Here is a 23,614-nt window from a genome sequence, read left to right on the forward strand (position 1 = left end):
AACCATCTGGTTCATGGATTACCACCACAACAGGTGCTAACCACCTTTTGGCCACAGCTCCTTGCAGCAGCCTGAGCAATAGAAGTGCAGAAATGAGTCCATTTGCACTCAGACCCACGCCTTCCTCAGAACACTGTCAAAGTCCTGCTGGTGGTGAGAGTTGATCTCCCGGACTAGACCCTCGCTATACTTAGATGTTAGATGTATCAGGTCTGTCCAGCATGCTCCCACACCAAGATCCATCTCACAACCAGGTGGTGATCAGTTGACAGCTCGGGTCCTCTCTTAACCCAATTGTCCAGGACATACAGATGTAGATGCAATGATATGATTACAAAATCAATTATTGACTTGCGACCTAGGATGCCCTGGTGCAATGTGCATGTGGGTGGACATCCTTTGGTTTGAACTTGGTGTTTGCTATGGACAAACTGTGCTCAGGAGTCCAATAACAAAATACCACTCAGGTTCAGATCAGGGAAGCCCTACATGAGCACTGAAGTCTTCCAGTAGGACGACAGAGTTACCAGACAGAACACCCTAAAGTACCCCCACTAAGTGACCCTAGGAAGCCTGGGTGTTCTTAATTTTTAAGCATAAACAATAGTTAGGATCAGTTTGCCGACCTAAAGGCGCAGGGAAGCAACTCTCTTGTCCACTGGTGAGAACTCCAACATACTACTGACATGATAATATCCACCGCTGTTGCTGCCTCTGCTTCTCAATGAGGACTGCTCTCAACTTGAATAGAGTCCAGTCACTCTCTAGGAGACTGGATCCAAGCAGGTGTAGCTCCCGGTTGTAGACCGAGTAACCCTATGACCCTATGAAGGATACACAGGTCCCTTGATTTTATTCTTTCTATAGGGGCACACTGAAACGCTTTTTTTCAAATTGCATGGGGAGATGCTCTCAGGGGGCAACAAAACCCTTAAAAAACAAAGCCCCTGGGATCACGGGGACACACAAATCACTCCACCATGATACGTGGCCATTTCCAGAGCGGTGCATTTTGTAATCTCTTTTTTTTTTTATTTAATTTAAAGTTTTCTTATTTCAGTTTAGTATTAGGCTATGTCCACACGTACACGGGTATTTTTGAAAACTGAGATTTTCCGTTTTCGTTTTAAAAAATAATCCCGTCCACACGTAAAGGCAGAAATGAAGGAAAACGCTGCTAGGAGCATGCCAAAGCAGCAGGTGGCGCTATATTCCTAACCTGTAGAAATGTTGGCCAATCAGAAGTCTAGAAGCCTCAGTGAGAAATAGTAAACAAAGCTGGGGCATAGAAGCAGAACCGAGTCGTATGTGTGGAGGGACAGTGACTGTGTGTGTATATGTAAGCATTTAAACACTGCAGAGAGTAGAATTAACAGTAACAGTATTGTAGAAATTCATTTCACCGAAACAATAACATGGCGCACAGTGTGACGTCAAAAAAGGTGTACACCTTTGACGCTGCGTTTTCTCCGTTTTTCTCATCCACACGTAAATGCAAAATCTGAGTTTTAGAAAATATCCACCCTGGCCGGAGTTTTTAGAAATCTCTGTTTTCAGTGACCGAAAATGCTGTTTACGTGTGGATGAAAGGTGCAAACGCATAGAAAAATCTGCGTTTTCAAAAATACCCGGGTACGTGTGGACATAGCCTTATTTAGTTGTTTAGTTTTAGTTCATTTATTACTGGTCTCAGTGTTTATTTCAACCTTTTTAACTAATTTTGTATGGAGGGTATACATTAAAATCAAGATTCAGGAAAATCTATACAAGTACTGCAGTTTTTCAGTCTGTTATATTTGCGATGCTGTCATCAGACAGCAGTGAAGCAGTGTTTGAACTGTGCTGACTCACCTGGAGGAACACTCAGGTTAATGATGCTGATGGTTTTCCATGTCCGTGCTCCTTCTGTGAAAACACGACACTGGTACGTTCCCTTGTCAGCAGTGTTCACATTGTTCAGAATTAAAGACACGTCTCCATCCTTCATCTGTCTCTCCTGCAGATCCACCCGGTTCTTAAAAGATGGATGCTGGTTATCTGGAAGAAACTTCCCATCCTTGTACAAAACAAGATATTCTGGCTCCAGGTCAACTCTGCTCCAGTGAACAAATTTGATGTTTTTCTTTGGAGTTAGACATGGCAGGATGACGATTTGTCCAGATTTAGCTGTGATGAAGTGTTGCTCATCTGAAAGAGGAAATAACACAAAGCAGACAGGTTACAGGGATCCAAGTTCAATTATCACTACAATTATTATCTTTAAATATATTGTTTATATTCTTGGAAATTTTTGTTTTAGTTTTTTTTTCATCATTTTGAATTTCATTTACAGCCTAACATTTGTGTTATCTCCCAAAACACGAATGAATTCTATTGACTTCACAGATGCAATTTTTTTTCTTTTTTGCACTGTTCTGAAATGTAAAAGTTTTGTAAAACATTTTCCAAGTGCTTCTATAACAGAGTAAGGGAAACTTGGTTAAACATTAGATTTAAAACTTAACATTTTTAAACATAATAGTTTCCTTTTAAAAAGCATGACTTATATCTATTTGCATGCAATAACAGAATTATTTCAGAAAATAGTGCCATGGTTAATACTAAAAGCCCCTTAAAAATGGACCATTTTATTGAGCCATGGCACAAACCACTCCTGTGCAATCATGTATTTTAACTTTGTAACACTCAGTTTGTAAAATTTATAAGTTTGTAAAATCAAATTAAAACCGAGGGATTTAAATGGTAAATGGCCTGTATTTGTATAGCACTTTACTAGTCCCTAAGGACCCCAAAGAACTTTACACAACCAGTCATCCACCCATTCATATGCTGGTGATGGCAAGCTAAGGACACAATGACCGAGACTGTCCAAGCCGGAACTTGAACTGGCAACCTTCCGATTACAAGGCAAACTCCCAACTCTTGAGCCACAAAAGTGTACATGACCATTTAAAATTTGTGTTTCAGTCTCAGAAATACTACACTGTACTGCACACAGCAGACTGGAATAAGCAGCCCAAAGTGAAGTGAAGTTGTCGGCACAACTGAGAACAATATACCAAGGGTACACACACACACACACACACACACACACACACACACACACACACACACACACACACACACACACTTACACGTCGTATGAAACTATTAAGAAGTATGACAGTCTTGCAAATGCAAGATTTCATAAGACACAGTAGTAAAAACACAATAAAGCTATTCGTGCACAGCTGACCAGAACCTGTCCAGGTATAGATAATCTTTTTCTTGGCCCAAAAGCTAAATTTACAAAGCATACAACATGGTCAAGTGCCCTTTTGCAAGAGTGTGAAATTACTGATCAGTCATCATGTTAAACCAGGTCATAGTACACCAAAATATCACTTGGCGCTCAGAAGGTTCCCCTCACTGGTGTTCAAACTGTTCAAATGTCTGTGAGGACATTCATCAGAGACAGATGTGTGAGTCCCTTCCATACCGTGGTGAACCATGAAGGTGATTTTAATCAGAAGTTGGATGATGATAAGGAGGCCAGCATGAGAACAATTCTCACAATTTCCAGGGGTATGTAGCATCTCATTATGATATTTTTACTTGTTTATCACACCTTTTTACAGAAAGTATGGAAGTAGTGTTTAAAACATTTTAAACATCTAAAGCTATCTTTTTTTGTATGTAAAAGGGAGTGCAACAGAGATTACTGCAGCACCACCGCTTCCCAAAGTTCAGAAAGAAGCTTCAGGGAGATTGTTCTGACTATTGTCAAATTTGTACATGTTTGTTTTGTTTGGTTAGTGCACTGGCCCTTTAAGAGAAAGGCATGGTCCGTGTGCGGACAGGGGAAGTGTAAGAAGGAATCAGAATATCGACTGAATGTGATCTATGCTGTGTTTTATGCTGTGAAAGGCTGATAAAAAGGCATTCCCTGTGAGTATGCATTATTGTTTGACACTTTATGTTGATTAATAGCAGTTAATTAGATGCTGTATTACGCGTGCTAATTTATGGTTCGTAGACAGTTGTTTGATGTTAGCATTAGCACTTGGTCACGCAGCTCCTCAAGTAATTATTTTAATTTGTCAATCATATACACTGTATTTTGTTGTTACAGTTTCACACCTGCCATATAAAGCAAAGTCTAAACCCACTCTGGCGTCAGTGGCTTTTGTGTGGAGGTGTTTAACTCCTGGATAGTAGAAAGCGGTTCTACGAGGCCAGTACAGAGATGTTTGCTACGTTGGACTGTAGGACCATCAGAAATGTGTGCAGTAACAAAACAGGCAGCACTGAAAGCAGCTCTAAGTGTTTGTGTTGTTCAATGATTTGTGCACAACAACAACAATGGGACCTCTCTCATCCATCAGTCACCATGTGGACATTTTTCTGACACACTTTGAAGCTGATGGACGTTTTGTGTCTGCACTAAGTACGTTTTCACCAGCTATGGCACCGGCAGGATTCACTTTCACAGACTGAATAAAAACGGGATAGCTGGATAAACATCTGTCTACCTCTGATTACCAGGTCAACCATTAAAAAAATACAAGAAAATAAATAAATCACAGATCAGAAAGTAGTGTCTGAACTCCACTCACTCACCTGAAGGAACACTCAGGTTGATGATGCTGAGCTTCCATGAGCGTGTTTCTTCCATGAAAATACGACACAAATATGTTCCATTATCAGCACTGTTCACATCCTTCAGAATCAAAGACGCGTCTCCATCCTTCATCTGTCTGTCCTGCAGATCCACCCGGTTCTTAAAAGATGGATGCTGGTTGGCTGGAAAAAACTGCCCATTCCTGTAAACAAGGAAATATTCTGGCTCCAGGTCAGCTCTGCTCCAATGTACATATTTGATGTTGTTGTTATTTGGAGTTTGACATGTCAGCGTGACGTCCTGTCCAGGCACAGCTGTGATGGTTTTCATGTCTGAAAGGGGAAACAACACAGAGCAGAGAGGTTAAAAGGTCAAAGTACAATTATGATCAGAATGATTGACTTTAAATATTTTGTTTATTTCCTTTGACATTTGAGTTTTTAGTCATGTTGGATTTAATGAACCTCTGAACATCCAGCAGGTCACCAGTGACCCACTGAGGGGGAATTTTAGCCTCATGCTAAACATGCAAAGTGTCAGAAACTACAAGATGTTAGCTTCCACAGAACAACATGTATTGATAATAAGTGAACATAATGTGTGAGAGAAAGCAGCCTCTCATTATAAGACACGGTGAGTCTCTGCATGCTGCCTTTATGGAGCTACAGCTGTTTGTATACACTGAACAAAAAGCTTTGTAGCTGTATAAGTTATGTGAAGGCTGTGTGCAGGCAGGAAAAGGACCTAAGGTGCAGACAGTCGGAGACAAAGGGTGAACTTCAATACAGCTTTAATGCTGAACTACAAAAAGTAACAAAACTGAGACTCTCATTTATATGAGACACAGACTGTCAAAGTAAAACAGGAAACATAACACAGAGACATGAACTTGACAAGGGGATACAGCTGACAGGGGAGACAGCAACTAGAGAACACAGAGACATAAAACATAAGACAGAACTCTAACAAAGAAACCAAAGACTAGAAATGATAAATATTGTAATAAACTCAAAACCCTGGGTCAACGACCCAGGCATCCTAACAGTATACCAATATAGATGTATAAAATAAACTAAACTGTCTAAATCTTCAAGTGTTACAGAAGAACACACTCAAAATGGAAAATAAATTCAGTTCCAAATAAGTAAATTAGATATTTATCCAAAATAAAATGAAAACATTCCCACAAGTATCCTCAACACAAATTCAAAAAACCTTTAAAAAAAAAGGAGAACATAAAGAAGACTGACATATTTACCCAGCTCCATATATGTTGTAAACTAATCAATCAATTAATACCTTTTTAAAAAAGCCAAAAGAAGTGCAGTAATGGCTCGATGATGTGGGGAGTGAGGCTTGCATAAGAACCAGATGTGCAACTTAAAGTATGACAAATATTTTCAGCTTTCTTATATACATATTTACATTGTTTGCACAGTGGGAAAGGGTTAGGTTATCAGGAATACAGGAAGTCACTTTAATTACACCAGGGACAGTCATCTGCTGGGACTGGTTGTTGGTGTGAGAAAAAAAAGAGAGTACAGAGAAACAGTACAAAAGGCAAACTGTAGGAGAGATCTATTTTAATAACTGCTAATAATAAAGGGACCAAGTAGCCTAAGTCTATTACATCACAACTAAGGCATAGTTCAGGATCACCTGCTCCATCTACAGCTACAGACTGGGAAATAATTATTTCATCCTCAGCTGAATTCCTGTGTTTGCCTTCTTAAAAAATGAGCAGTCTCTGCTTTTATGGTAGTAACATTATAATGGAGAGAGAAAGAAAATCAAGCAGTGTCTGAGCTCACTCACTCACCTGGAGGAACATTCAGGTTGATGATGCTGATTGGTTTCCATGAACGTGTTTCTTCCATGAAAGCACGACACACATATGATCCAGTATCAGCGCTGCTCACATGCTTCAAAATCAAAGACACGTCTCCATCCTTCATCTGTCTGTCCTGCAGATCCACCCGGTTCTTAAAAGATGGATGCTGGTTATCTGGAAACTGCCCATCCCGATAAACAAGGAAATATTCCGGCTCCAGGTCAGCTCTGCTCCACTGTACAAATTTGTTTGTATTTTTATTTGGAACTCGACATGGCAGAATAACGTCCTGTCCAGATGCAACTGTGATGGTTTTCTGGTCTGAAAGAAGAAACAGCACAGAGCAGAGAGGTTAAAGGTCAAGTACAACTGTTCACTTTTAAAAATAGATTAGCTTTTAAATAAATAAAAAAAACATTTAAAAAAATCACAAACCCACATGTTTCAGTTGGAGTCGGCTTATTTAACACTAACAATTTTAAGTCTTTAATACATGTATAGTATAAAATGTTGTTTCTGCCCTCAGCCTTGTTGTCACACATTACAAAAGAAAATATTTATAAAACAATAATTTACACAAACTAACACTATTAGGGCTTCATTGAGGTGGTCAGCACTGTTACCTGACAACAAAAAGGTTCCTGGTTCTAACTGAGCAGTGAGCTTGGGCCTTTCTGTGCAGAGTGTACATGTTTTCTTTGCAACTGTGCTGGTTTCTTTCTGATGAAAATGGTGATACTGTAGTGGCTGCGGGTGTTACTGTGTACAGTCATTGTTTTCTCCGTATTAGGCATGATACAGGCTGGTTACCTGTCCCTAATGCTCAGATTCATTTTAAACGTAACAATCAGAAACCAAAGAGTTAACAACAGCATAAAATCTACATCTTAAATTCATACATGATTCCTACAGACATGATCTTGGCACTAAAATGAAATTAATTCTACTGTAGTTCTTACTCTTTATCTTAGAGAGAAACACCAACTGATTTATAACAGGTAAACCTTACCTGCAGAGACAAACACGAAGACTCCGACAAACAGCAAAGTTAAGAATATCGACGCAGTTACAGCAGACATGTCCGTGTTCTTGAGTTCCAACGATCAAACTCTGTTTGTTATAGATAGCCTTGCATCAGCAAACAACAGAGAACCTGAGTTTAAAAACTTAAATTTATGGTTTAAATAAAGCCAAAGGCCACTGACTGTGAGAACAAACTACTCATGTACATACAAAGTCTCTTAAAGACTTTGTGTTAGAGTGACTTTTGGACTGTAGAATCATAAAGTGTTTAATAATTAACCAGGTGAAACCGCAAGTGATTTCTGAGTTTGACAGAGGATGATGGTAAACTGAGCGGTGGGTTCATTTGAGTTGTTATTTGATGATATGACTGGTATTACTGGAACTGACTGACTGCCTGTCTAGGTCTGGACAGATGTCCGTGCCTCATTTCTGGAAAGTTCTGACAAGGAAGTAACCACTGTGTATCAGTTGGAAGTAGTTGTGTTTAAACAGTGGTAAATGAGTCTTTGGCCTATAATCTGACACACATATCTTTCATAGATAATCTAAAGCGGACATTAGTGTCAAAAAAGGAAAAGCCCCAATCAGTTTTTTCTGGCAAAGTGACATTTATATTTCCTTTATTTGTCTGTGTTAAAAGGCGCAGTGACATTGAAAATATATTTTTCAACAAACATAAAATCAGAGTTCAGCCTGAAAAGGACAGGATTCATTATAATGTAGTTACATACAGAACCATAAAGTTGTTTTTGAAACAGTTGTTATTTTTTTGTTGTTCATCCCTGGGATTTTTTGAAAGCAACTCACATTATGTTATTTTATTTATTCTTCCTATCTCCTATTGACTACAGTCTGTTTACCAATACAAGCAGAGATATATCACACATTGAAAAATAAACAACGACCAAAAAAGCCATCAGAAATGACTGGATGGACAATCACATTTTGACACAACACCAGGATGGGTGGGCAAAAGAGTGCAAAGACTGCAATGATAAGGAACACTCAGGTAAATGTAAAAGGAAGAACTTGGACAGCAGCTCTGACAATATTGGACGTGGGCTAGATAACTGGGAAATGACTAACTTAAGTGCAAGAAAAGAGGCTGAGACATTCTTCTAAAATAAAAAAAAGTGCAAAGTCCGTAATCACAATTAAACTGACTGAAAGACTAAAATTGGGGAAATTAATCATGCCTCATTGCGTAGAGATGTTAATGAGCTCTTGAATTTCAGAGCCAGAGAGCTAAGAGACTGGAGCAAGTTGGAAAATAAAAAAATGTGCACATATTGTAATTATTAAGGGGAAAATAGACACTAAGGGCATTTTAACGTGCATAAAAATAAGGAAGGATATAGAAGCTTATATGAAGCTTACCATGAATTTGTATCGAGGAAAAATAGTGAGGTCTACTCGGATGTATAAAATAAGAAAAGGAAAGCAAAAGCCCAGTCAGATCATTTTTGTTCACTTTGATGAAGGGTGCCAGAGGTTGTGTATATTGGCATTATGAGGTATGTGATAAGGGAATGCAGAACAAGGCCACTATGATGTTGTAATGCCCAGTTTTACCAGGAGGTGGCAGCAGACTTTCAATCTATTTTGTGGCCATTTCAAACTTTACAGAGAGGCGTAATAGGAGGACATCTGTGCTGTTTCAGGAGGCATGAGGTAAAGTGAGCCAAGTCCCGTAAGATTATAGTGTATAAGATACCAAAACACTTCAGCTCTCTGCTTTCCAATGAAACTGTGGAGTGATACTCAATGAGTGCTTCAGACAGGTGGGAGTAATAAATAAAATATGCTTTGTAAATAAATAAATATAATACAGTACTGTCAATTGGGACACAATAATCTACTCCTGGCAGCCCCAGGGTTACACAAACAAAATGTTGATTTGTAATTATATACAACTAGAAGAAATGACCAAATATTCATGTTCTATTACCAGTTAAATTTGCCTTGTCCGTTGAGATGAATCATGATGAAAATTATAATGATTGGTTTCTAATTGAACTAAGAAACAAAGACATAAAAACTCTGTCTGTACTGAAGCTTTTCTGTGACATTTTCAGACACTGAAAGATTTTAGTCTGTCGTTGGAGTTTAATTGTGACTGTTTGCTGCACTAAACGTGGGCATGTATTGGTTAGCCACAACCAAAGTGGAACAATTTTAATTTTCCATTTGAGACGTTTTTGAAACTCACATGAAAACCACACGAGAAAAGCACATGAGAAGAAAACTTTATTAATCCTGCAGAGAAACTACATAAAAGAGCAGGCCAATTCTGTTAAAGTCTGTTACATAGAGATGTGTTTATGTACTGTAAATAGAATACACAGTTAAAATTTCCATTAAAACATTGTTGGATGTTATCAATCGATTTCAGTAAGAAAAAAAAATTCTGTAACATGTGAATGTCCTCTGGTCTGAGGTGTTGAGGGGACCAGTTAGAGACCAGCAGCTGGTTGTCAGTGGTTGGACTGGTGGACTACTTCAGTGAAGAGTAAATGACATCTGGCTCTGGTTTAAAGTCTGAACACAAACACACACAGGTCAAACAACAGGAAACATGATTACAAGCTTTGTAGTTCAATCAAGACCTCCAATCGCCACCTCTCTGCATCACACACAGTCCCAGTTCAAACTTTACTGGGAACCAGCTCATGTTGAAGAAGAGTTTGGACCCAGAAATGGCTATTGATGTCAGATTTCAGACTTTGAATTACTTTTAAAATTTGTTATTCATTTTTGGGGTTGCTTTTTACTTGTAGACTCATTTGGGTCACTTCACATTGATAGTGGGATCACTGTAAGTGATTCATTCTTAATAGTTATCTGACACACTGTTAAATGTGGAATCTCAAATCATTTATCCATAAATTTTCAGAGCTATTTTGGGCTGGAATCTATCCCAGCTGTCTTTTATCCTTCACAAGGCCCATGAGGTGAGACACACCTATGACCAGTTTTTTAATAGTGCCAATAAACCCAACACGGCTGTTGGAGGACATAGTAAGTCCACTGAAAGGCCCACAGCTGATCAGAAACCTCAAACCTATTGTCAATAAATCCTCATCTGAGCACCGTCTGAGTCTCAGATAACATACTTAATTTTCTAGTTTCTCATTGCAGGGACAGGTACAATAACACTTTCCTGAAGTGAAGAAAATGGCAACCTCAACATCGAAGTTTACCGGAAGCCCACACACACGGACCAGTACCTCCTCTTTGACTCCCATCACCCTCTGGAACACAAACTTGGAGTGATTAGGACCCTACACCACCGGGCAGGACATGTTCCCTCTAAGCCTGAAGGAAAAAAGAAGGAACACACGCATGTAAAGGAAGCACTCAAAACGTGCGGCTATCCTAAATGGACGTTCTTAAAGTCAGCAAAGAGGCACAGAAAAGAAGATCAGACACCAGCGAGGGAGGATAAGAAGGACAGACGCAACAACATTGTCATCCCCTATGCAGCCGGTGTATCAGAAAAACTCAGGAGAGGGTTTCGGGTGACCTCATTGTGAAACCTGGCCCCACCCTATCATGTGATACAGCAGACAGGGGAGACAGCAACTATGGAACACAGACAAAAAACCAGAACACTAAGACTCTAACCAAACTCCACCCACAGAACCTAAACTAAGAATAATCCTAAAACCCATAAAGCAAAGCTAGAATATAATGAAATAACAAATTCAAAGAACCAAAAACACAAAACACTGGGTCAACGACCAAGGGACCCTAACATCAATAGGATGAACGTTCAACGTCAGGATCTCAGACACTACAATATTATTTAATTCATAAATGTTAGATTTAAAAAATGTCTGTGAAGGTTCTCAGTCATCCAGGTCATCATAGTCAAAGGAGCTTGCAAAGAAAAGCGTCTGGACTTCTTTAAGTTACTTGAAGACGTTTCACCTCTCATCCGAGAAGCTTCTTCAGTTCTAAGGTCAAATGGTGGAGAGTCCCAGATATAAACCTAGTGGGAGTGACCCCCCACCGAGGGACAAAAGGACCCGCTGATGATCCTCTAATCGCCTGAGCCAAGGTGTGAAACTGGGTGTGGGTCCCAATCAACCAGAGTTTCGGGTGAGTTCATTGTGAAACCTGGCCCCACCTTATCATGCGATTTCCTGAGATCAGATGGCCCAGGGTGTGAGTGGGCGTTAAGGCGTCTGGGAAGGGATCTCAAAACTGGATTATAGATGGCAGAGAGTTGGTGTCGTAAACCCCCGCCTCTGTTCAAAGATGGTCGCTCACAGTGGACATAGATGGCTTCTTTCACTCCTCTTTCAAACCATCTGTCCTCTCTGTCCATTGGCATCCTCAAAAAGAGTGTCCTTTGTCCTTTAGATGCAGATGGACTGCCAAGTCTCGTCCCGTCGAGGTGGCTCTTCTATGTTGTGCATTTATGAAGTGGCTGTTTAGTCTCTCCAATGTAACATAAACAATGTTGTGTTTGTGTGAGACTACGATAACCTGGATGACTGAGAACCTTCACAGATGATGTGTTTTGCTGATTATTACGTTTCCTGGGAGCTTGTGTCATCCTATAACACTGGCATGATTGTTTTTACTGTGAGTCAGGAGTTTCAGTTACAGTTCACCCCCTGATGTTTATCACATATTCACAACAGAAGCTTCAGTGAGAACAAAACTGGAAAGAAAAAAACGAATCTGTTGTGAAAACAGTTAAGAAATAGATCAGCTGTAATTAATGGATGTGCGCGCTCATGCCACTGTTTTTATTTGGCGCCATATAAATAAAACTTAATTGAATTTCACGTTCTTTTGATAGCTTTCATTGTAAACCTGTTCACCCATTAAAATATAAAAATTTAAAGTGAAGTTTTGAAAATGGAAAATAATCGGATTTAACTTTACAGTTAGTTTGCCCATTCACACATTTTATCATGGAAATCACTAAAACAATTTCCAGTAAATAGTTCTTCATTTATCCATTTCAGTCTAATAAACAGATATAATTTAAGAGAAAAATAAATACAGTATACATAATATTTTTGCACACAAGCTTCCTGATAGATCCCAAACCGGGTGTAAAGGCTATTTCAGAACTTTTTCTCATTTAACCCATTGTTTGTTGCTTCTTCAGACCTGTTTGAATTATGAGCACATCCTTCATCTTTTAGTTTGCAACTTAATATTTTGATATATTCTTTAGATTTCTTTCTTATATTATGAAAAGTCTTAGCGACCCATATTTCTCTATACTTTACATAAGTGATTAACATACGGTACTTTTACCTAGTTTTTTTTTTAAGAGCTCTGCAGGTTTATAAAGGTTTCAAAGTTGTTCTTTGGTCATGAAGGGCCACACACTGGATCTTGGTTTGTCCCTGGGTTTAAATATAAACGATGTATGTGTTTTCTTGTTTTATGACAGGTGGTCTATATGTATATGTCTAGGAGCTCTGAGCTGGTTCAGGAGACGCGAGCCACAGTCACATGTTCATGAGATTTTGTTTTATCACACCCTTCAGTTGTGTTTTCTTCTTAAACTACTGAAAAAGACACTATGTATGTTTCCAAAGGTGAGGAGCAATAATTAAAATACAAAGCTTTGTGAAAACTAAAGTCAACCATTCAAGAACAGTGGTCACCTATTCTTGCCATAGGTTTATCACCTCCTTGTTTATGTAATTTAATAAAGCACAACCGTAAAATGCCACTGTTATTTTAGTTTAAAAAAAAAAGAAGTGTTTATTTCCTGTACCCAAGTTGCCATATTGCTTCAATAAAAAAAAAGTTTGTAAAACACTGAAAACTACAAAATGAGCAAACATCAAATGTAACTACTAACAGAAAATTCTTTATATTTTTAGAAAAAAATAAAAGTTACTCGATAAAATTCACCTTTTTGCCATGTCAGAGGCTGCCAGTTGTTGTTGTTTTTTGTTGTTGTTGCTGGTTTTTTTGGGGTGGGGGTGACAAACAGCTTAAACTCAAACTTCTTGCAATGAAGGTTTAAAGACACTGATTGATGCTCTGGCTTTTTTTTTAGGCTGAGGTTGTGGTTTAATCTTTATTCTTTGTTTTCTTCAGTGAAAAAACATGTGCATCGGTTAACCACAACCAGACCAGCCCAAGTCAGATTTTATCTGTGACTCTTTGTGAAACCACACGAGAGAAACAGATTAGGCTAATGTTTGTTAATCTTACAGGGAAACTAAACCGTTTGTGAAATAAGATCAGCATTCAACAAACAAACAAAGACAGTAATTTTACTTAGACCACAAAACAACAGGACGATTTCATTAGAAAGGTGTGTGTATATAATTAAATACAAATTTAAAAACAATGCATTTTGTGAATCATGAGTCTAATTCGGTGATAAAGAGGTAAAAAAAAATATAAAAATCTGTAACATGTTGATGTCCTCTGGTCTGAGGTGCTGGAGGGACTAGTTAGAGACCAGCAGTTGGGCGTCAGTGGTTGGACTGGTGGACTACTTCAGTGAAGAGTAGACGACATCTGGCTCTGGTTTAGAGTCTGAACACAAACACACACAGGTCAAACAACAGGAAACATGATTACAAGCTTTGTAGTTCAATCAAGACCTCCAATCTCCACCTCTCTGCATCACATAGTCCCAGTTCAGACTTTACTGGGAACCAGCTCCAATACAAATCACAGGGCTTCCATACTTTAACTGCTTTTTAAGATTTCCATGAGAAAGCTAGAAAAGTATATCACAAAATCCAACCTACCCCATTTATCTTCGGTTGTAATCAAGCAAATAATATAAAAGTGTTTTGAGTTAGTGGGGTCATCGATGGGCTGGAGCCTATCCCACCTACCATATGGTGAGAGGCAGCGTGCACCCTGTAGAGGTCACTAGTCTGTCGCAGGGCTAACGCAGAGAGACAGACAACTGTTTGCACTCACATTCAAGCCACTGAGAACTCACGTAAACAAAGGTAGAACATGAACTCCAAACTCCACACAGAATGGTGGTGGTCAGGTGGCGGAATCGAACTCAGGACCTTCTTGCTTTGATACAACACTGTGCCACTGTTCTGCCTAATATTTCACATGGCTTCACTAAATAAACTGGAGTTAATCTTTCGAAACTGAGGTGATAGGTTAGGTTGGAGGCATCACTGAGTTTTTGTGGGATGGCTTAGTGACATTTTTGCTAGATTGACTTATTTTATATGGGCTCAGGCAAAAAGGCCTACCAGGCATTTATGGACTGTCCTTTAACCCTTTAAAGCCGGTAGGAGCGGGCACGCTTCGTTTTGCATAACTATTTTTAAATCCCGGTAGAACTGGAACCACGTAAGCTAGTGCAATAATTTTTTTTGCATATGAAACTGGAGGAGTTGTACTTACTTCTTATGCCATCAGCTTGTCCTAGGTCACAGTTTCCTTCCACATATAGCTTTGCAAATATTGCATAAAAAGCACTTGCAGAAACAAAAACATAATATTCCAGAAACAGGCTTTGCCGATCCGATCAGCTGTTCATAACACTTCCTACGTTGAAATAGACGTCAAAAAGATCCTGTGGTGGGAAACTATTTTGTGCAACTTTTTTGTATTTACAGTTTTGAAGAATAAGCCTCTTAAATTTCTCTAACTAGAAATACATGTTAAAAACAAAAACGATTTTAAATTTTTTTGTAGTTTATTGCACTTTTTTGCAATTTATGTAGTTACTATGCACTTAATGCATACATATTATTAAAATTTGGGCTATAATGGTTGTATTGATGTATAGCAACTTGAAATGGTCCCAAAAATGGCACTACAGCATGTAAAAATATAATATAAGGTCTGGCGGACTTGGTTCTATGGTAGGTCTTAAACGGTTAATACTTTCTAGTTCCTAGTGTTAGGGTTCCTGGGTCGGTGACCCAGTGTTTTGTGTTTTTGGTTATTTGATTTTGTTATTTCATTATATTCTAGCTTTGCCTTACGGGTTTTTTTTCTTAGTTAAGGTCCTCTGGGTGGGGTTTGGTTAGAGTTTTAGTGTTTTGGTTTTCTGTCTGTGTTCCTTTGTTGCTGTCTCCCCTGTCTGCTGTATTTCCATGTCCAGTCAGTGTTTGTGTCTGCCCTGGTCCCACGTCTCTGTTCCCTCTGTAGTGTCTGCATGTGAGTCTGTGTCTTTGTTCAGTCTGTGTTTTGTGTTTCCTGTTTTACTTTGAAGGTCTCTGTCTTATCTCAGTGTGTTCAGTTTACGCTTCTTTGGTCTCGTCAGTTCTGATTTGCCCCAGCTGTGTTTCCCTCCTGTTACTCATTCCCTGATTGCTCCCTCTGTGTATTTAAGCCCTGTGTTTCTCTGTGTCCGTGTCGCGATCTACCGTTTATTTTGCTGTGTGTTTTGCCAGTCCACCGGTGTTAGTTTATTTTGAGTTTTTTCCAGTTATGTTATGTTTGTGTTCAGCATTAAAGCTGTTTTGGTTTAAGTTTGTCTCTGGAGTCTGCATCTTGGGTCCTATCCCTGTCCGCACACAGCCGTCATCTAACAGAAGATCGCGACCAGAACATGGACCCTGCAGACTCCTTTTTCTCAGAGTTCAACGGCGAGATGAGGCGGATGGTGAGTCTGCTCGACCGCATTGCCCAGTCACGGGATCTACGGACTATGGCAGTCGGGCTGACTGCGGTGGAGGCCATCATTCGCCATAACCCTCAGCTGTCTCAGTTTGCTAAGGACACTAAGTTGGACGACACCATTACTGCCTGGAGAGAGCAAGTCAAGGCTGGTGAGCTTGCTCTCTCACTCTCTACATCTTCCCCACCGTTACCCCAGGACAACACACACTCTCCTTCTGTCTCAACATTGCCACGGACTTCCTCTCCCTCCCCACACCAGCTGGGTTCTCGTTCACCTGCCTTTTTCCTGGCAGCTATGTCGTCAGAGGATGAGGATGAGGTCTCTTTTTCTCCACCGGTTCCTGTTTCCTCATTCCGAAGGAAACGGCGTTCTGGCCGCCGCCACAACAGAACTGTTGAGCATTCTGACTCTGGACATTCTGACATCACATCCACTTCATCTGTTCTGCAAACTGGTTCTGCTGGAGGGTCCGAGGGGCCCGTTCAGCCACCTGTCTCCGCTGGAGGGTCCGAGGAACCACTTCAGCCGTCTCTTCCTGCTGGAGGATCCGAGGGGCCCGTTCATCCACCTCTCTCTGCTGGAGGGTCCGAGGGGCCCGTTCATCCACCTCTCTCTGCTGGAGGGTCCGAGGGGCCCATTAAGCCACCTGTCTCCGCTGGAGGGTCCGAGGGGCCCGTTCAGCCACCTGTCTCCGCTGGAGGGTCCGAGGGGCCCGTTCAGCCACCTGTCTCAGCTGGAGGGTCCGAGGGGCCCGTTCAGCCTCTTGCCTCGTCAGCTGGGGGTCCGGGAGGACCCAGCCAGCACGTCCCAGTGTCTGCTGATGGTTCTGGCGAGGCCGTTCAGCCACCACCGGCTCCACCGCCTGGTCCGGCCTCCGAGTCTGCGGCTCCACCGCCTGGTCCGGCCTCCGAGTCTGCAGCTCCGTCTGGTCCGGCCTCCGAGTCTGCAGCTCCGTCTGGTCCGGCCTCCGAGTCTGCAGCTCCGCCTGGTCCAGCCCCAGCCTCTGCAGCTCCGCCTGGTCCGGCCCCAGCCTCTGCAGCTCCGCCTGGTTCAACCTCCGAGTGTTCAGCTTCGTCTGCTCCTGAGGTCTCCATGCTGTCTGTTCCTGCACGTCTTGTCCGGCCTGCACTTCCCGTCCGGCCTACTCATCCTGCGCGTCCGGTCCGGCCTGCACGTCCTGTCCGGCCTGCGCGTCCTGCTCGTCCTGCACGTCCTGTCCGGCCTGCACGTCCTGTCCGGCCTGCTCGTCCTGTCCGGCCGATGACTGGACGTTGTTGCCGTCATGGCCGGCTCCTTGACCTACGCCACTGTCATGGACGGCCCCCTGAACTACGTCGCTGCCAGTGCCTCCCGCCCGGCCGGCCTCCTGATCTGCTCGGTCACCGCCGGTGCCTCCCGCCTGGCCGGCCTCCTGACCTGTTTTCTGGGCTCTTGGACCATCAGCCTCCGGGCCGCCCCCCTGACCTGCCCGGGTTTGGACTGTTGTGCCGTCAGCCTCCGGGCCGGCCCCCTGAACTTTTTCGAGACTGTTGCCTGGGCCTCTGCGTCTTTCATGGGCTCTTTTGTTTGTTTGTTTTTGGACTATTCCTGGGCCTTTGTGCTGTTGTTTTGGACTTTGTTTCCTTTGTTTTGGTTTCTGGTTCACTGTGTTCCTTTGTTGCTGTCTCCCCTGTCTGCTGTATTTCCACGTCCAGTCAGTGTCTGTGTCTGCCCTGGTCCCACGTCTCTGTTCCCTCTGTAGTGTCTGCATGTGAGTCTGTGTCTTTGTTCAGTCTGTGTTTTGTGTTTCCTGTTTTACTTTGAAGGTCTCTGTCTTATCTCAGTGTGTTCAGTTTACGCTTCTTTGGTCTCGTCAGTTCTGATTTGTCCCGGCTGTGTTTCCCTTATGTTACTCATTCCCTGATTGCTCCCTCTGTGTATTTAAGCCCTGTGTTTCTCTGTGTCCGTGTCGCGATCTACCGTTTATTTTGCTGTGTGTTTTGTCTGCTTGCCTGAGTTTATGGTTAAAGTCTCAGTTCTGGTATCTTTTAGTTCAGCATTAAAGCTTTTTTTTTTAAGTTTACTTTGTGCCTCCGAGTGTCTGCACTTTTGGGTCCACGATTCCTGTCTGCACACAGCCGTAACCTAACACCTAGGTTTTTTTTTTTTTTTATTGTGCCTCCCATGTATTCCATGCCTTATCCCTAGTCTCGCTTATCTCTGTGTTTGTGCATCTCCTATATCCATCCCTCTGTCTCCCCAGTCAGTTATGTATCCTTGTCTCTGTGCCTGTCTCATGTTTTCTGTTTTACTTTGACAGTCTTGTGTCCTTTGTTAGTGTATTAAGTTTTGCTTCATCCCCGTCTTGATAGGTTCAATCTACCCAAGCTGTGTTCCTCATGTGTTTCTACTTCCCTCATTACTCCTCTGTGTATTTAAGCCCTGTGTTTTCCTCTGCCTGTTGTCATGTTGTACCATGATTGCTGTGTGTGTCCCTGTCCGCCTGGCTTCCATTGTTGTTTCTCGTCAGTTCCTGGTTTCTTTGTTTCGTTAGTAATGCAATAGGTGTCGGCTGCTTGGGGAGTCCCATGATGCACTGAGTATGCAGATGGCTGCCACTTTCTGCGTCTTGTCCAAAGTGCTTGGTCATAGGGGGTTATGATTGTTGGGTTTTTCTCTGAATCTATTATTGTAGGGTACCTTACAATATAAAGCACCATATATTTAGCATTTTTTTCAATGAAATAAATCTAATATGTCAAGATCTTAGCATATTTTATACTTTTAAATTGGCTAGTCAGTTCAATTTAATTCAATTTTATTTATATAGCGCCAAATCACAACAAAAGTCGCCTCAAGGCGCTTCATTAAAAAAGCGCACAAAATAAAATAATGTAAAAAAGAAACTAACATATTGCAACATATTATCATCCCTTTGCCCAGCACTGCTAAGTCACATACCAGTAAAACATGAAAACTCACGAGAGTAGAGGATGACCAGACTGTGGCTGCTCTGCACTGTCACACTTAAAAGCAGCGGCACTTACACAGACGGTATACTGCTGAGGTTTCCTCTTTGATGAAACCTCAGCAGTATAAACAGGAGAGAAATAGAAACTAAAGTATTGATCTCATTGCACTTGTATTAATCAATATCAATACAAAAGCTGGTGTCAATATTATGGATATTTGGATCGATCGATCCACCCACCACTACCATAAAATGTTTAGAAAATAAGGAGACGGTCAAAGAGAAGGGCCATGATGTCATGTCTGATGGAAGCAATGGAGAAAAAATCATTATAATTATTTTTTTATGTAGCATTGTGAAAACACTAAGTGGTGCCTTTTATAACCTGCAGCAGCTTTAGACCATTTTCCCCCTCATCATAACACCTCAGCTCTAAAACAGCACCTATATACAAAGAAATAGGGGGACTTTCTGTGTAAAAGAGATGTGTACAACCACAAAGCTTCCATCTTCAGTTAAAGAGATTTACACCTTTCACCACAGAGCACAAAACAAACATGTTCTCACAACAAGGACGCTACTCACCCACGTCGGACTGACTACAGCTAACAACAGGATGTTGCTCCTGTGGTTTTATATGCAGAACAGTCAAAGTCTATAATAGTAATAAAGATACTTGTGTTTATTCAACCTGTGTCTTTATGTCTCATATCCCAGTAATCATGTTGAGAACTTGCATACTAATCTCAATGAATAGACACATATGGATCTAATCTGGGCTGGGTTTGATGTTTGTTGCCCAGTGAAAGCACTGCTAAAGTCAGAACACACCTGACAATCTATTCATATAAGGTGGACCTGTAGCTGAGCTGAAGCTGTCAGACTCACTGCTGTTAATTAAGACAAAATGCAGCCCAACGAAAATACAGATGAGTTAAATTTGGCTCAAATAAAATGCATCACTAAACATGATTATTTGTTTCTTTTTGACCATGTGAACACCCACAGTCCTTTTTTTTTTTTTTTTGACCACAAACACAAATGTGCATCAATCCATGGCTGAAAAAAAGTCTCTAATAATGACTATTTCTTGTTTGTTTGAGAAAACTTTTGCAGAGCAGCTGTTTCAGGCAATAGTTCAATATAAAATAATAACAGAATTATGAGTGTGAGGTGTGATTACAGTTTGATGTTTTCAGTAGTTGGTGCGAACTACAGTGTTTGTAAGTTAATTATCATTTCTCCTGACTTAAAGAAACCAATACAACAATGTGTAAAACTCTTGGTAGTCCCTTCATCCTGGTGCTAAACTGTTTGGCTTCTACCATGATGGCCATTAGATCTAATATTAGCATGTACAGTGCTAAAATGCCAGGTTTGTCTGTTAAAATGTTAAAAATAAGACCATAATAAATGTCTGTGAAGGTTCTCAGTCATCCAGGTCATCATAGTCAAAGGAGCTTGCAAAGAAAAGCGTCTGGACTTCTTTAAGTTACTTGAAGACGTTTCACCTCTCATCCGAGAAGCTTCTTCAGTTCTAAGGTCAAATGGTGGAGAGTCCCAGATATAAACCTAGTGGGAGTGACCCCCCACCGAGGGACAAAAGGACCCCCTGATGATCCTCTAATCGCCTGAGCCAAGGTGTGAAACTGGGTGTGGGTCCCAATCAACAAGAGTTTCGGGTGAGTTCATTGTGAAACCTGGCCCCACCTTATCATGCGATTTCCTGAGATCAGATGGCCCAGGATGTGAGTGGGCGTTAAGGCGTCTGGGAAGGGATCTCAAAACTGGATTATAGATGGCAGAGAGTTGGTGTCGTAAACCCCCGCCTCTGTTCAAAGATGGTCGCTCACAGTGGACATAGATGGCTTCTTTCATTCCTCTTTCAAACCATCTGTCCTCTCTGTCCAAAATGTGAACATTGGCATCCTCGAAAGAGTGTCCTTTATCCTTAAGATGCAGATGGACTGCTGAGTCTTGTCCTGTGGAGGTGGCTCTTCTATGTTGTGCCATGCGCTTGTGAAGTGGCTGTTTGGTCTCTCCGATGTAGAGTTCTGGGCATTCCTCGCTGCACTGTACAGCATACACCACATTGTTAAGTCTGTGTTTTGGCGTTTTATCTTTCGGGTGAACCAGTTTTTGTCTGAGCGTGTTGCTGGGTCTGAAATGCACCGGGATGTCATGCTTGGAGAAAACTCTCCTGAGTTTTTCTGATACCGGCTACACAGGGGATGACAATGTTGTTGCGTCTGTCCTTCTTATCCTCCCTCGCTGGTGTCTGGTCTTCTTTTCTGTGCCTCTTTGCTGACTTTAAGAACGCCCATTTAGGATAGCCACACGTTTTGAGTGCTTCCTTTAGATGTGTGTGTTCCTTCTTTTTTCCTTCAGGCTTAGAGGGAACATGTTCTGCCCGGTGGTTTAGGGTCCTAATTACTCCAAGTTTGTGTTCCAGAGGGTGATGGGAGTCGAACAGGAGGTACTGGTCCGTATGTGTGGGCTTCCGGTAAACTTCGATGTTGAGGTTGCTGTTCTCTTCAATGTGCACAGCGCAGTCCAGGAAAGGCAAACAGTTGTCCTTTGTGTCTTCCCTGGTGAACTTGATGTTTTTATCCACAGCGTTAATGTGCGCAGTGAAGCATTCCACTTCTCGTGTCTTGATTTTGACCCAGGTGTCGTCCACATATCTGTACCAGTGGCTGGGTACTCTTCCTTTGAAAGAGCCAAGAGCCTTTCTTTCCACTTCCTCCATGTAAAGGTTGGCTACAATAGGTGACACGGGGGAGCCCATGGCACAGCCATGTTTTTGTCTGTAAAAGCCTTCGTTGTATTTGAATATGTAGTGGTGAGGCAGAGGTCTAACAGTGTGCAAATCTGATCGGGTGTGAAGTTGGTCCTGTCCTCCAAGGAGCTGTCTTCTTGTAGTCGTTTTCTGACAGTCTCCATGGCCTCCGTGGTTGGTATGCAAGTGAAGAGGGAGACTACATCAAAGGACACCATGGTTTCATCTGGATCCAGGGTAAGTTTCTGGACCTTGTCGGTGAAGTCGGTGGAGTTCTTGATGTGGTGTGGGGTGTTCCCCACGAGAGGAGCAAGGATGGTAGCAAGGTGTTTAGCAATGTTATAAGTGGCTGAGTTTATGCTACTGACTATGGGTCTGAGTGGGACAGCTTCCTTGTGGATTTTAGGAAGTCTGTAGATGCAGGGTATGGCATCCCCTGGGTAAAGGCGGTGATATGTAAGGCGGTCAATAATTTTGTCCTTTTCAAATTCTTGAAGGCAAGCTATAACTTTCTTTTTGTAGCTGCTTGTGGGGTCTCGCTTTATGGCTTCGTACAGTGGGGCAAAAAAGTATTTAGTCAGCCACCGATTGTGCAAGTTCCCCCACTTAAAATGATGACAGAGGTCAGTAATTTGCACCAGAGGTACACTTCAACTGTGAGAGACAGAATGTGAAAAAAAAAATCCATGAATTCACATGGTAGGATTTGTAAAGAATTTATTCATAAATCAGGGTGGAAAATAAGTATTTGGTCACCTCAAACATGGAAAATCTCTGGCTCTCACAGACCTGTAACGTCTTCTGTAAGACGCTTTTCTGTCCCCCACTCGTTACCTGTATGAATGGCACCTGTTTGAACTCATCATCTGTATAAAAGACACCTGTCCACAGCCTCAAACAGTCAGACTCCAAACTCCGCCATGGCCAAGACCAAAGAGCTTTCGAAGGACACCAGGAAAAGTATTGTAGACCTGCACCAGACTGGGAAGAGTGAATCTACAATAGGCAAGCAGCTTGGTGTGAAAAAATCAACTGTGGGAGCAATCATCAGAAAATGGAAGACATACAAGACCACTGATAATCTCCCACGATCTGGGGCTCCACGCAAGATCTCATCCCGTGGGGTCAAAATGATCATGAGAACGGTGAGCAAAGATCCCAGAACCACACGGGGGGACCTGGTGAATGACCTGCAGAGAGCTGGGACCAAAGTAACAAAGGTCACCATCAGTAACACACTACAACGGCAGGGAATCAAATCCCGCAGTGCCAGACGTGTTCCGCTGCTGAAGCCAGTGCATGTCCAGGCCCGTCTGAAGTTTGCCAGAGAGCACATGGATGATACAGCAGAGGATTGGGAGAATGTCATGTGGTCAGATGAAACCAAAGTAGAACTTTTTGGTATAAACTCAACTCGTCGTGTTTGGAGGACGAAGAATACTGAGTTGCATCCCAAGAACACCATACCTACTGTGAAGCATGGGGGTGGAAACATCATGCTATGGGGCTGTTTTTCTGCCAAGGGGACAGGACGACTGATCCGTGTTAAGGACAGAATGAATGGGGCCATGTATCGTGAGATTTTGAGCCAAAACCTCCTTCCATCAGTGAGAACTTTGAAGATGAAACGAGGCTGGGTCTTCCAACATGACAATGATCCAAAACACACCGCCTGGGCAACAAAGGAGTGGCTCCGTAAGAAGCATTTGAAGGTCCTGGAGTGGCCTAGCCAGTCTCCAGACCTCAACCCCATAGAAAATCTGTGGCGGGAGTTGAAAGTCCATGTTGCTCGGCGACAGCCCCAAAACATCACTGCTCTCAAGAAGATCTGCATG

General features: G+C 41.9%; 3 protein-coding genes across 7 annotated transcripts in view; 1 reads left to right on the forward strand and 2 right to left on the reverse strand.

The window, feature by feature from the left end:
* Positions 1 to 7,643, reverse strand: part of LOC146673208 (butyrophilin-like protein 2) — a 130,326-nt gene extending 122,683 nt beyond the window's left edge. Inside the window, exons 1-3 of one of the 2 annotated variants that reach the window (XM_085401927.1) lie at positions 7,441 to 7,643; positions 6,420 to 6,752; positions 4,592 to 4,932 (exon numbers count right to left, since the gene is read on the reverse strand). In XM_085401927.1, coding sequence (XP_085258053.1) covers positions 4,592 to 4,932; positions 6,420 to 6,752; positions 7,441 to 7,510 — 744 coding nt within the window. In that variant the 5' untranslated portion in view covers positions 7,511 to 7,643. Of the gene's footprint in view, positions 1 to 4,591; positions 4,933 to 6,419; positions 6,753 to 7,440 lie in introns of those variants that run through there. The other variant, XM_085401929.1, reaches the window with a different exon arrangement.
* Positions 1 to 23,614, reverse strand: part of LOC146673209 (Fc receptor-like protein 5) — a 66,873-nt gene that overhangs the window by 33,105 nt on the left and 10,154 nt on the right. Inside the window, exons 7-8 of one of the 4 annotated variants that reach the window (XM_085401878.1) lie at positions 10,685 to 10,772; positions 9,946 to 9,995 (exon numbers count right to left, since the gene is read on the reverse strand). The exons of 1 other annotated variant lie outside the window; for it this stretch is intronic. In XM_085401878.1, coding sequence (XP_085258004.1) covers positions 10,702 to 10,772 — 71 coding nt within the window. In that variant the 3' untranslated portion in view covers positions 9,946 to 9,995; positions 10,685 to 10,701. Of the gene's footprint in view, positions 1 to 9,834; positions 9,996 to 10,684; positions 10,773 to 13,120; positions 13,980 to 23,614 lie in introns of those variants that run through there. 2 more of the 4 variants (XM_085401882.1, XM_085401881.1) reach the window with 2 other exon arrangements.
* Positions 15,215 to 18,020, forward strand: LOC146673211 (uncharacterized). The gene is made up of 3 exons (XM_085401726.1): positions 15,215 to 16,443; positions 16,564 to 17,153; positions 17,235 to 18,020. Exons 1-3 carry the CDS (start codon positions 15,979 to 15,981, stop codon positions 17,851 to 17,853), a joined length of 1,674 nt encoding a protein of 557 aa, XP_085257852.1. The 5' UTR covers positions 15,215 to 15,978; the 3' UTR covers positions 17,854 to 18,020.

The sequence above is a fragment of the Rhamphochromis longiceps genome, linkage group LG3, assembly GCF_057381845.1.
Source record: "Rhamphochromis longiceps isolate RC_006_pf linkage group LG3, R_longiceps_female_GT1.1, whole genome shotgun sequence".
Lineage (NCBI taxonomy): Eukaryota > Metazoa > Chordata > Actinopteri > Cichliformes > Cichlidae > Rhamphochromis > Rhamphochromis longiceps.

Excerpts from the sequence above, each read along its gene's own strand:
- LOC146673211 (XM_085401726.1), top strand. The coding sequence starts at position 15,979 with ATGGACCCTGCAGACTCCTTTTTCTCAGAGTTCAACGGCGAGATGAGG. Across the intron at positions 16,444-16,563 it reads GCCGCCGCCACAACAGAACT|GAACCACTTCAGCCGTCTCT; the intron begins GTTGAGCATTCT and ends GGAGGGTCCGAG. Across the intron at positions 17,154-17,234 it reads GAGGTCTCCATGCTGTCTGT|GCCTGCGCGTCCTGCTCGTC; the intron begins TCCTGCACGTCT and ends ACGTCCTGTCCG.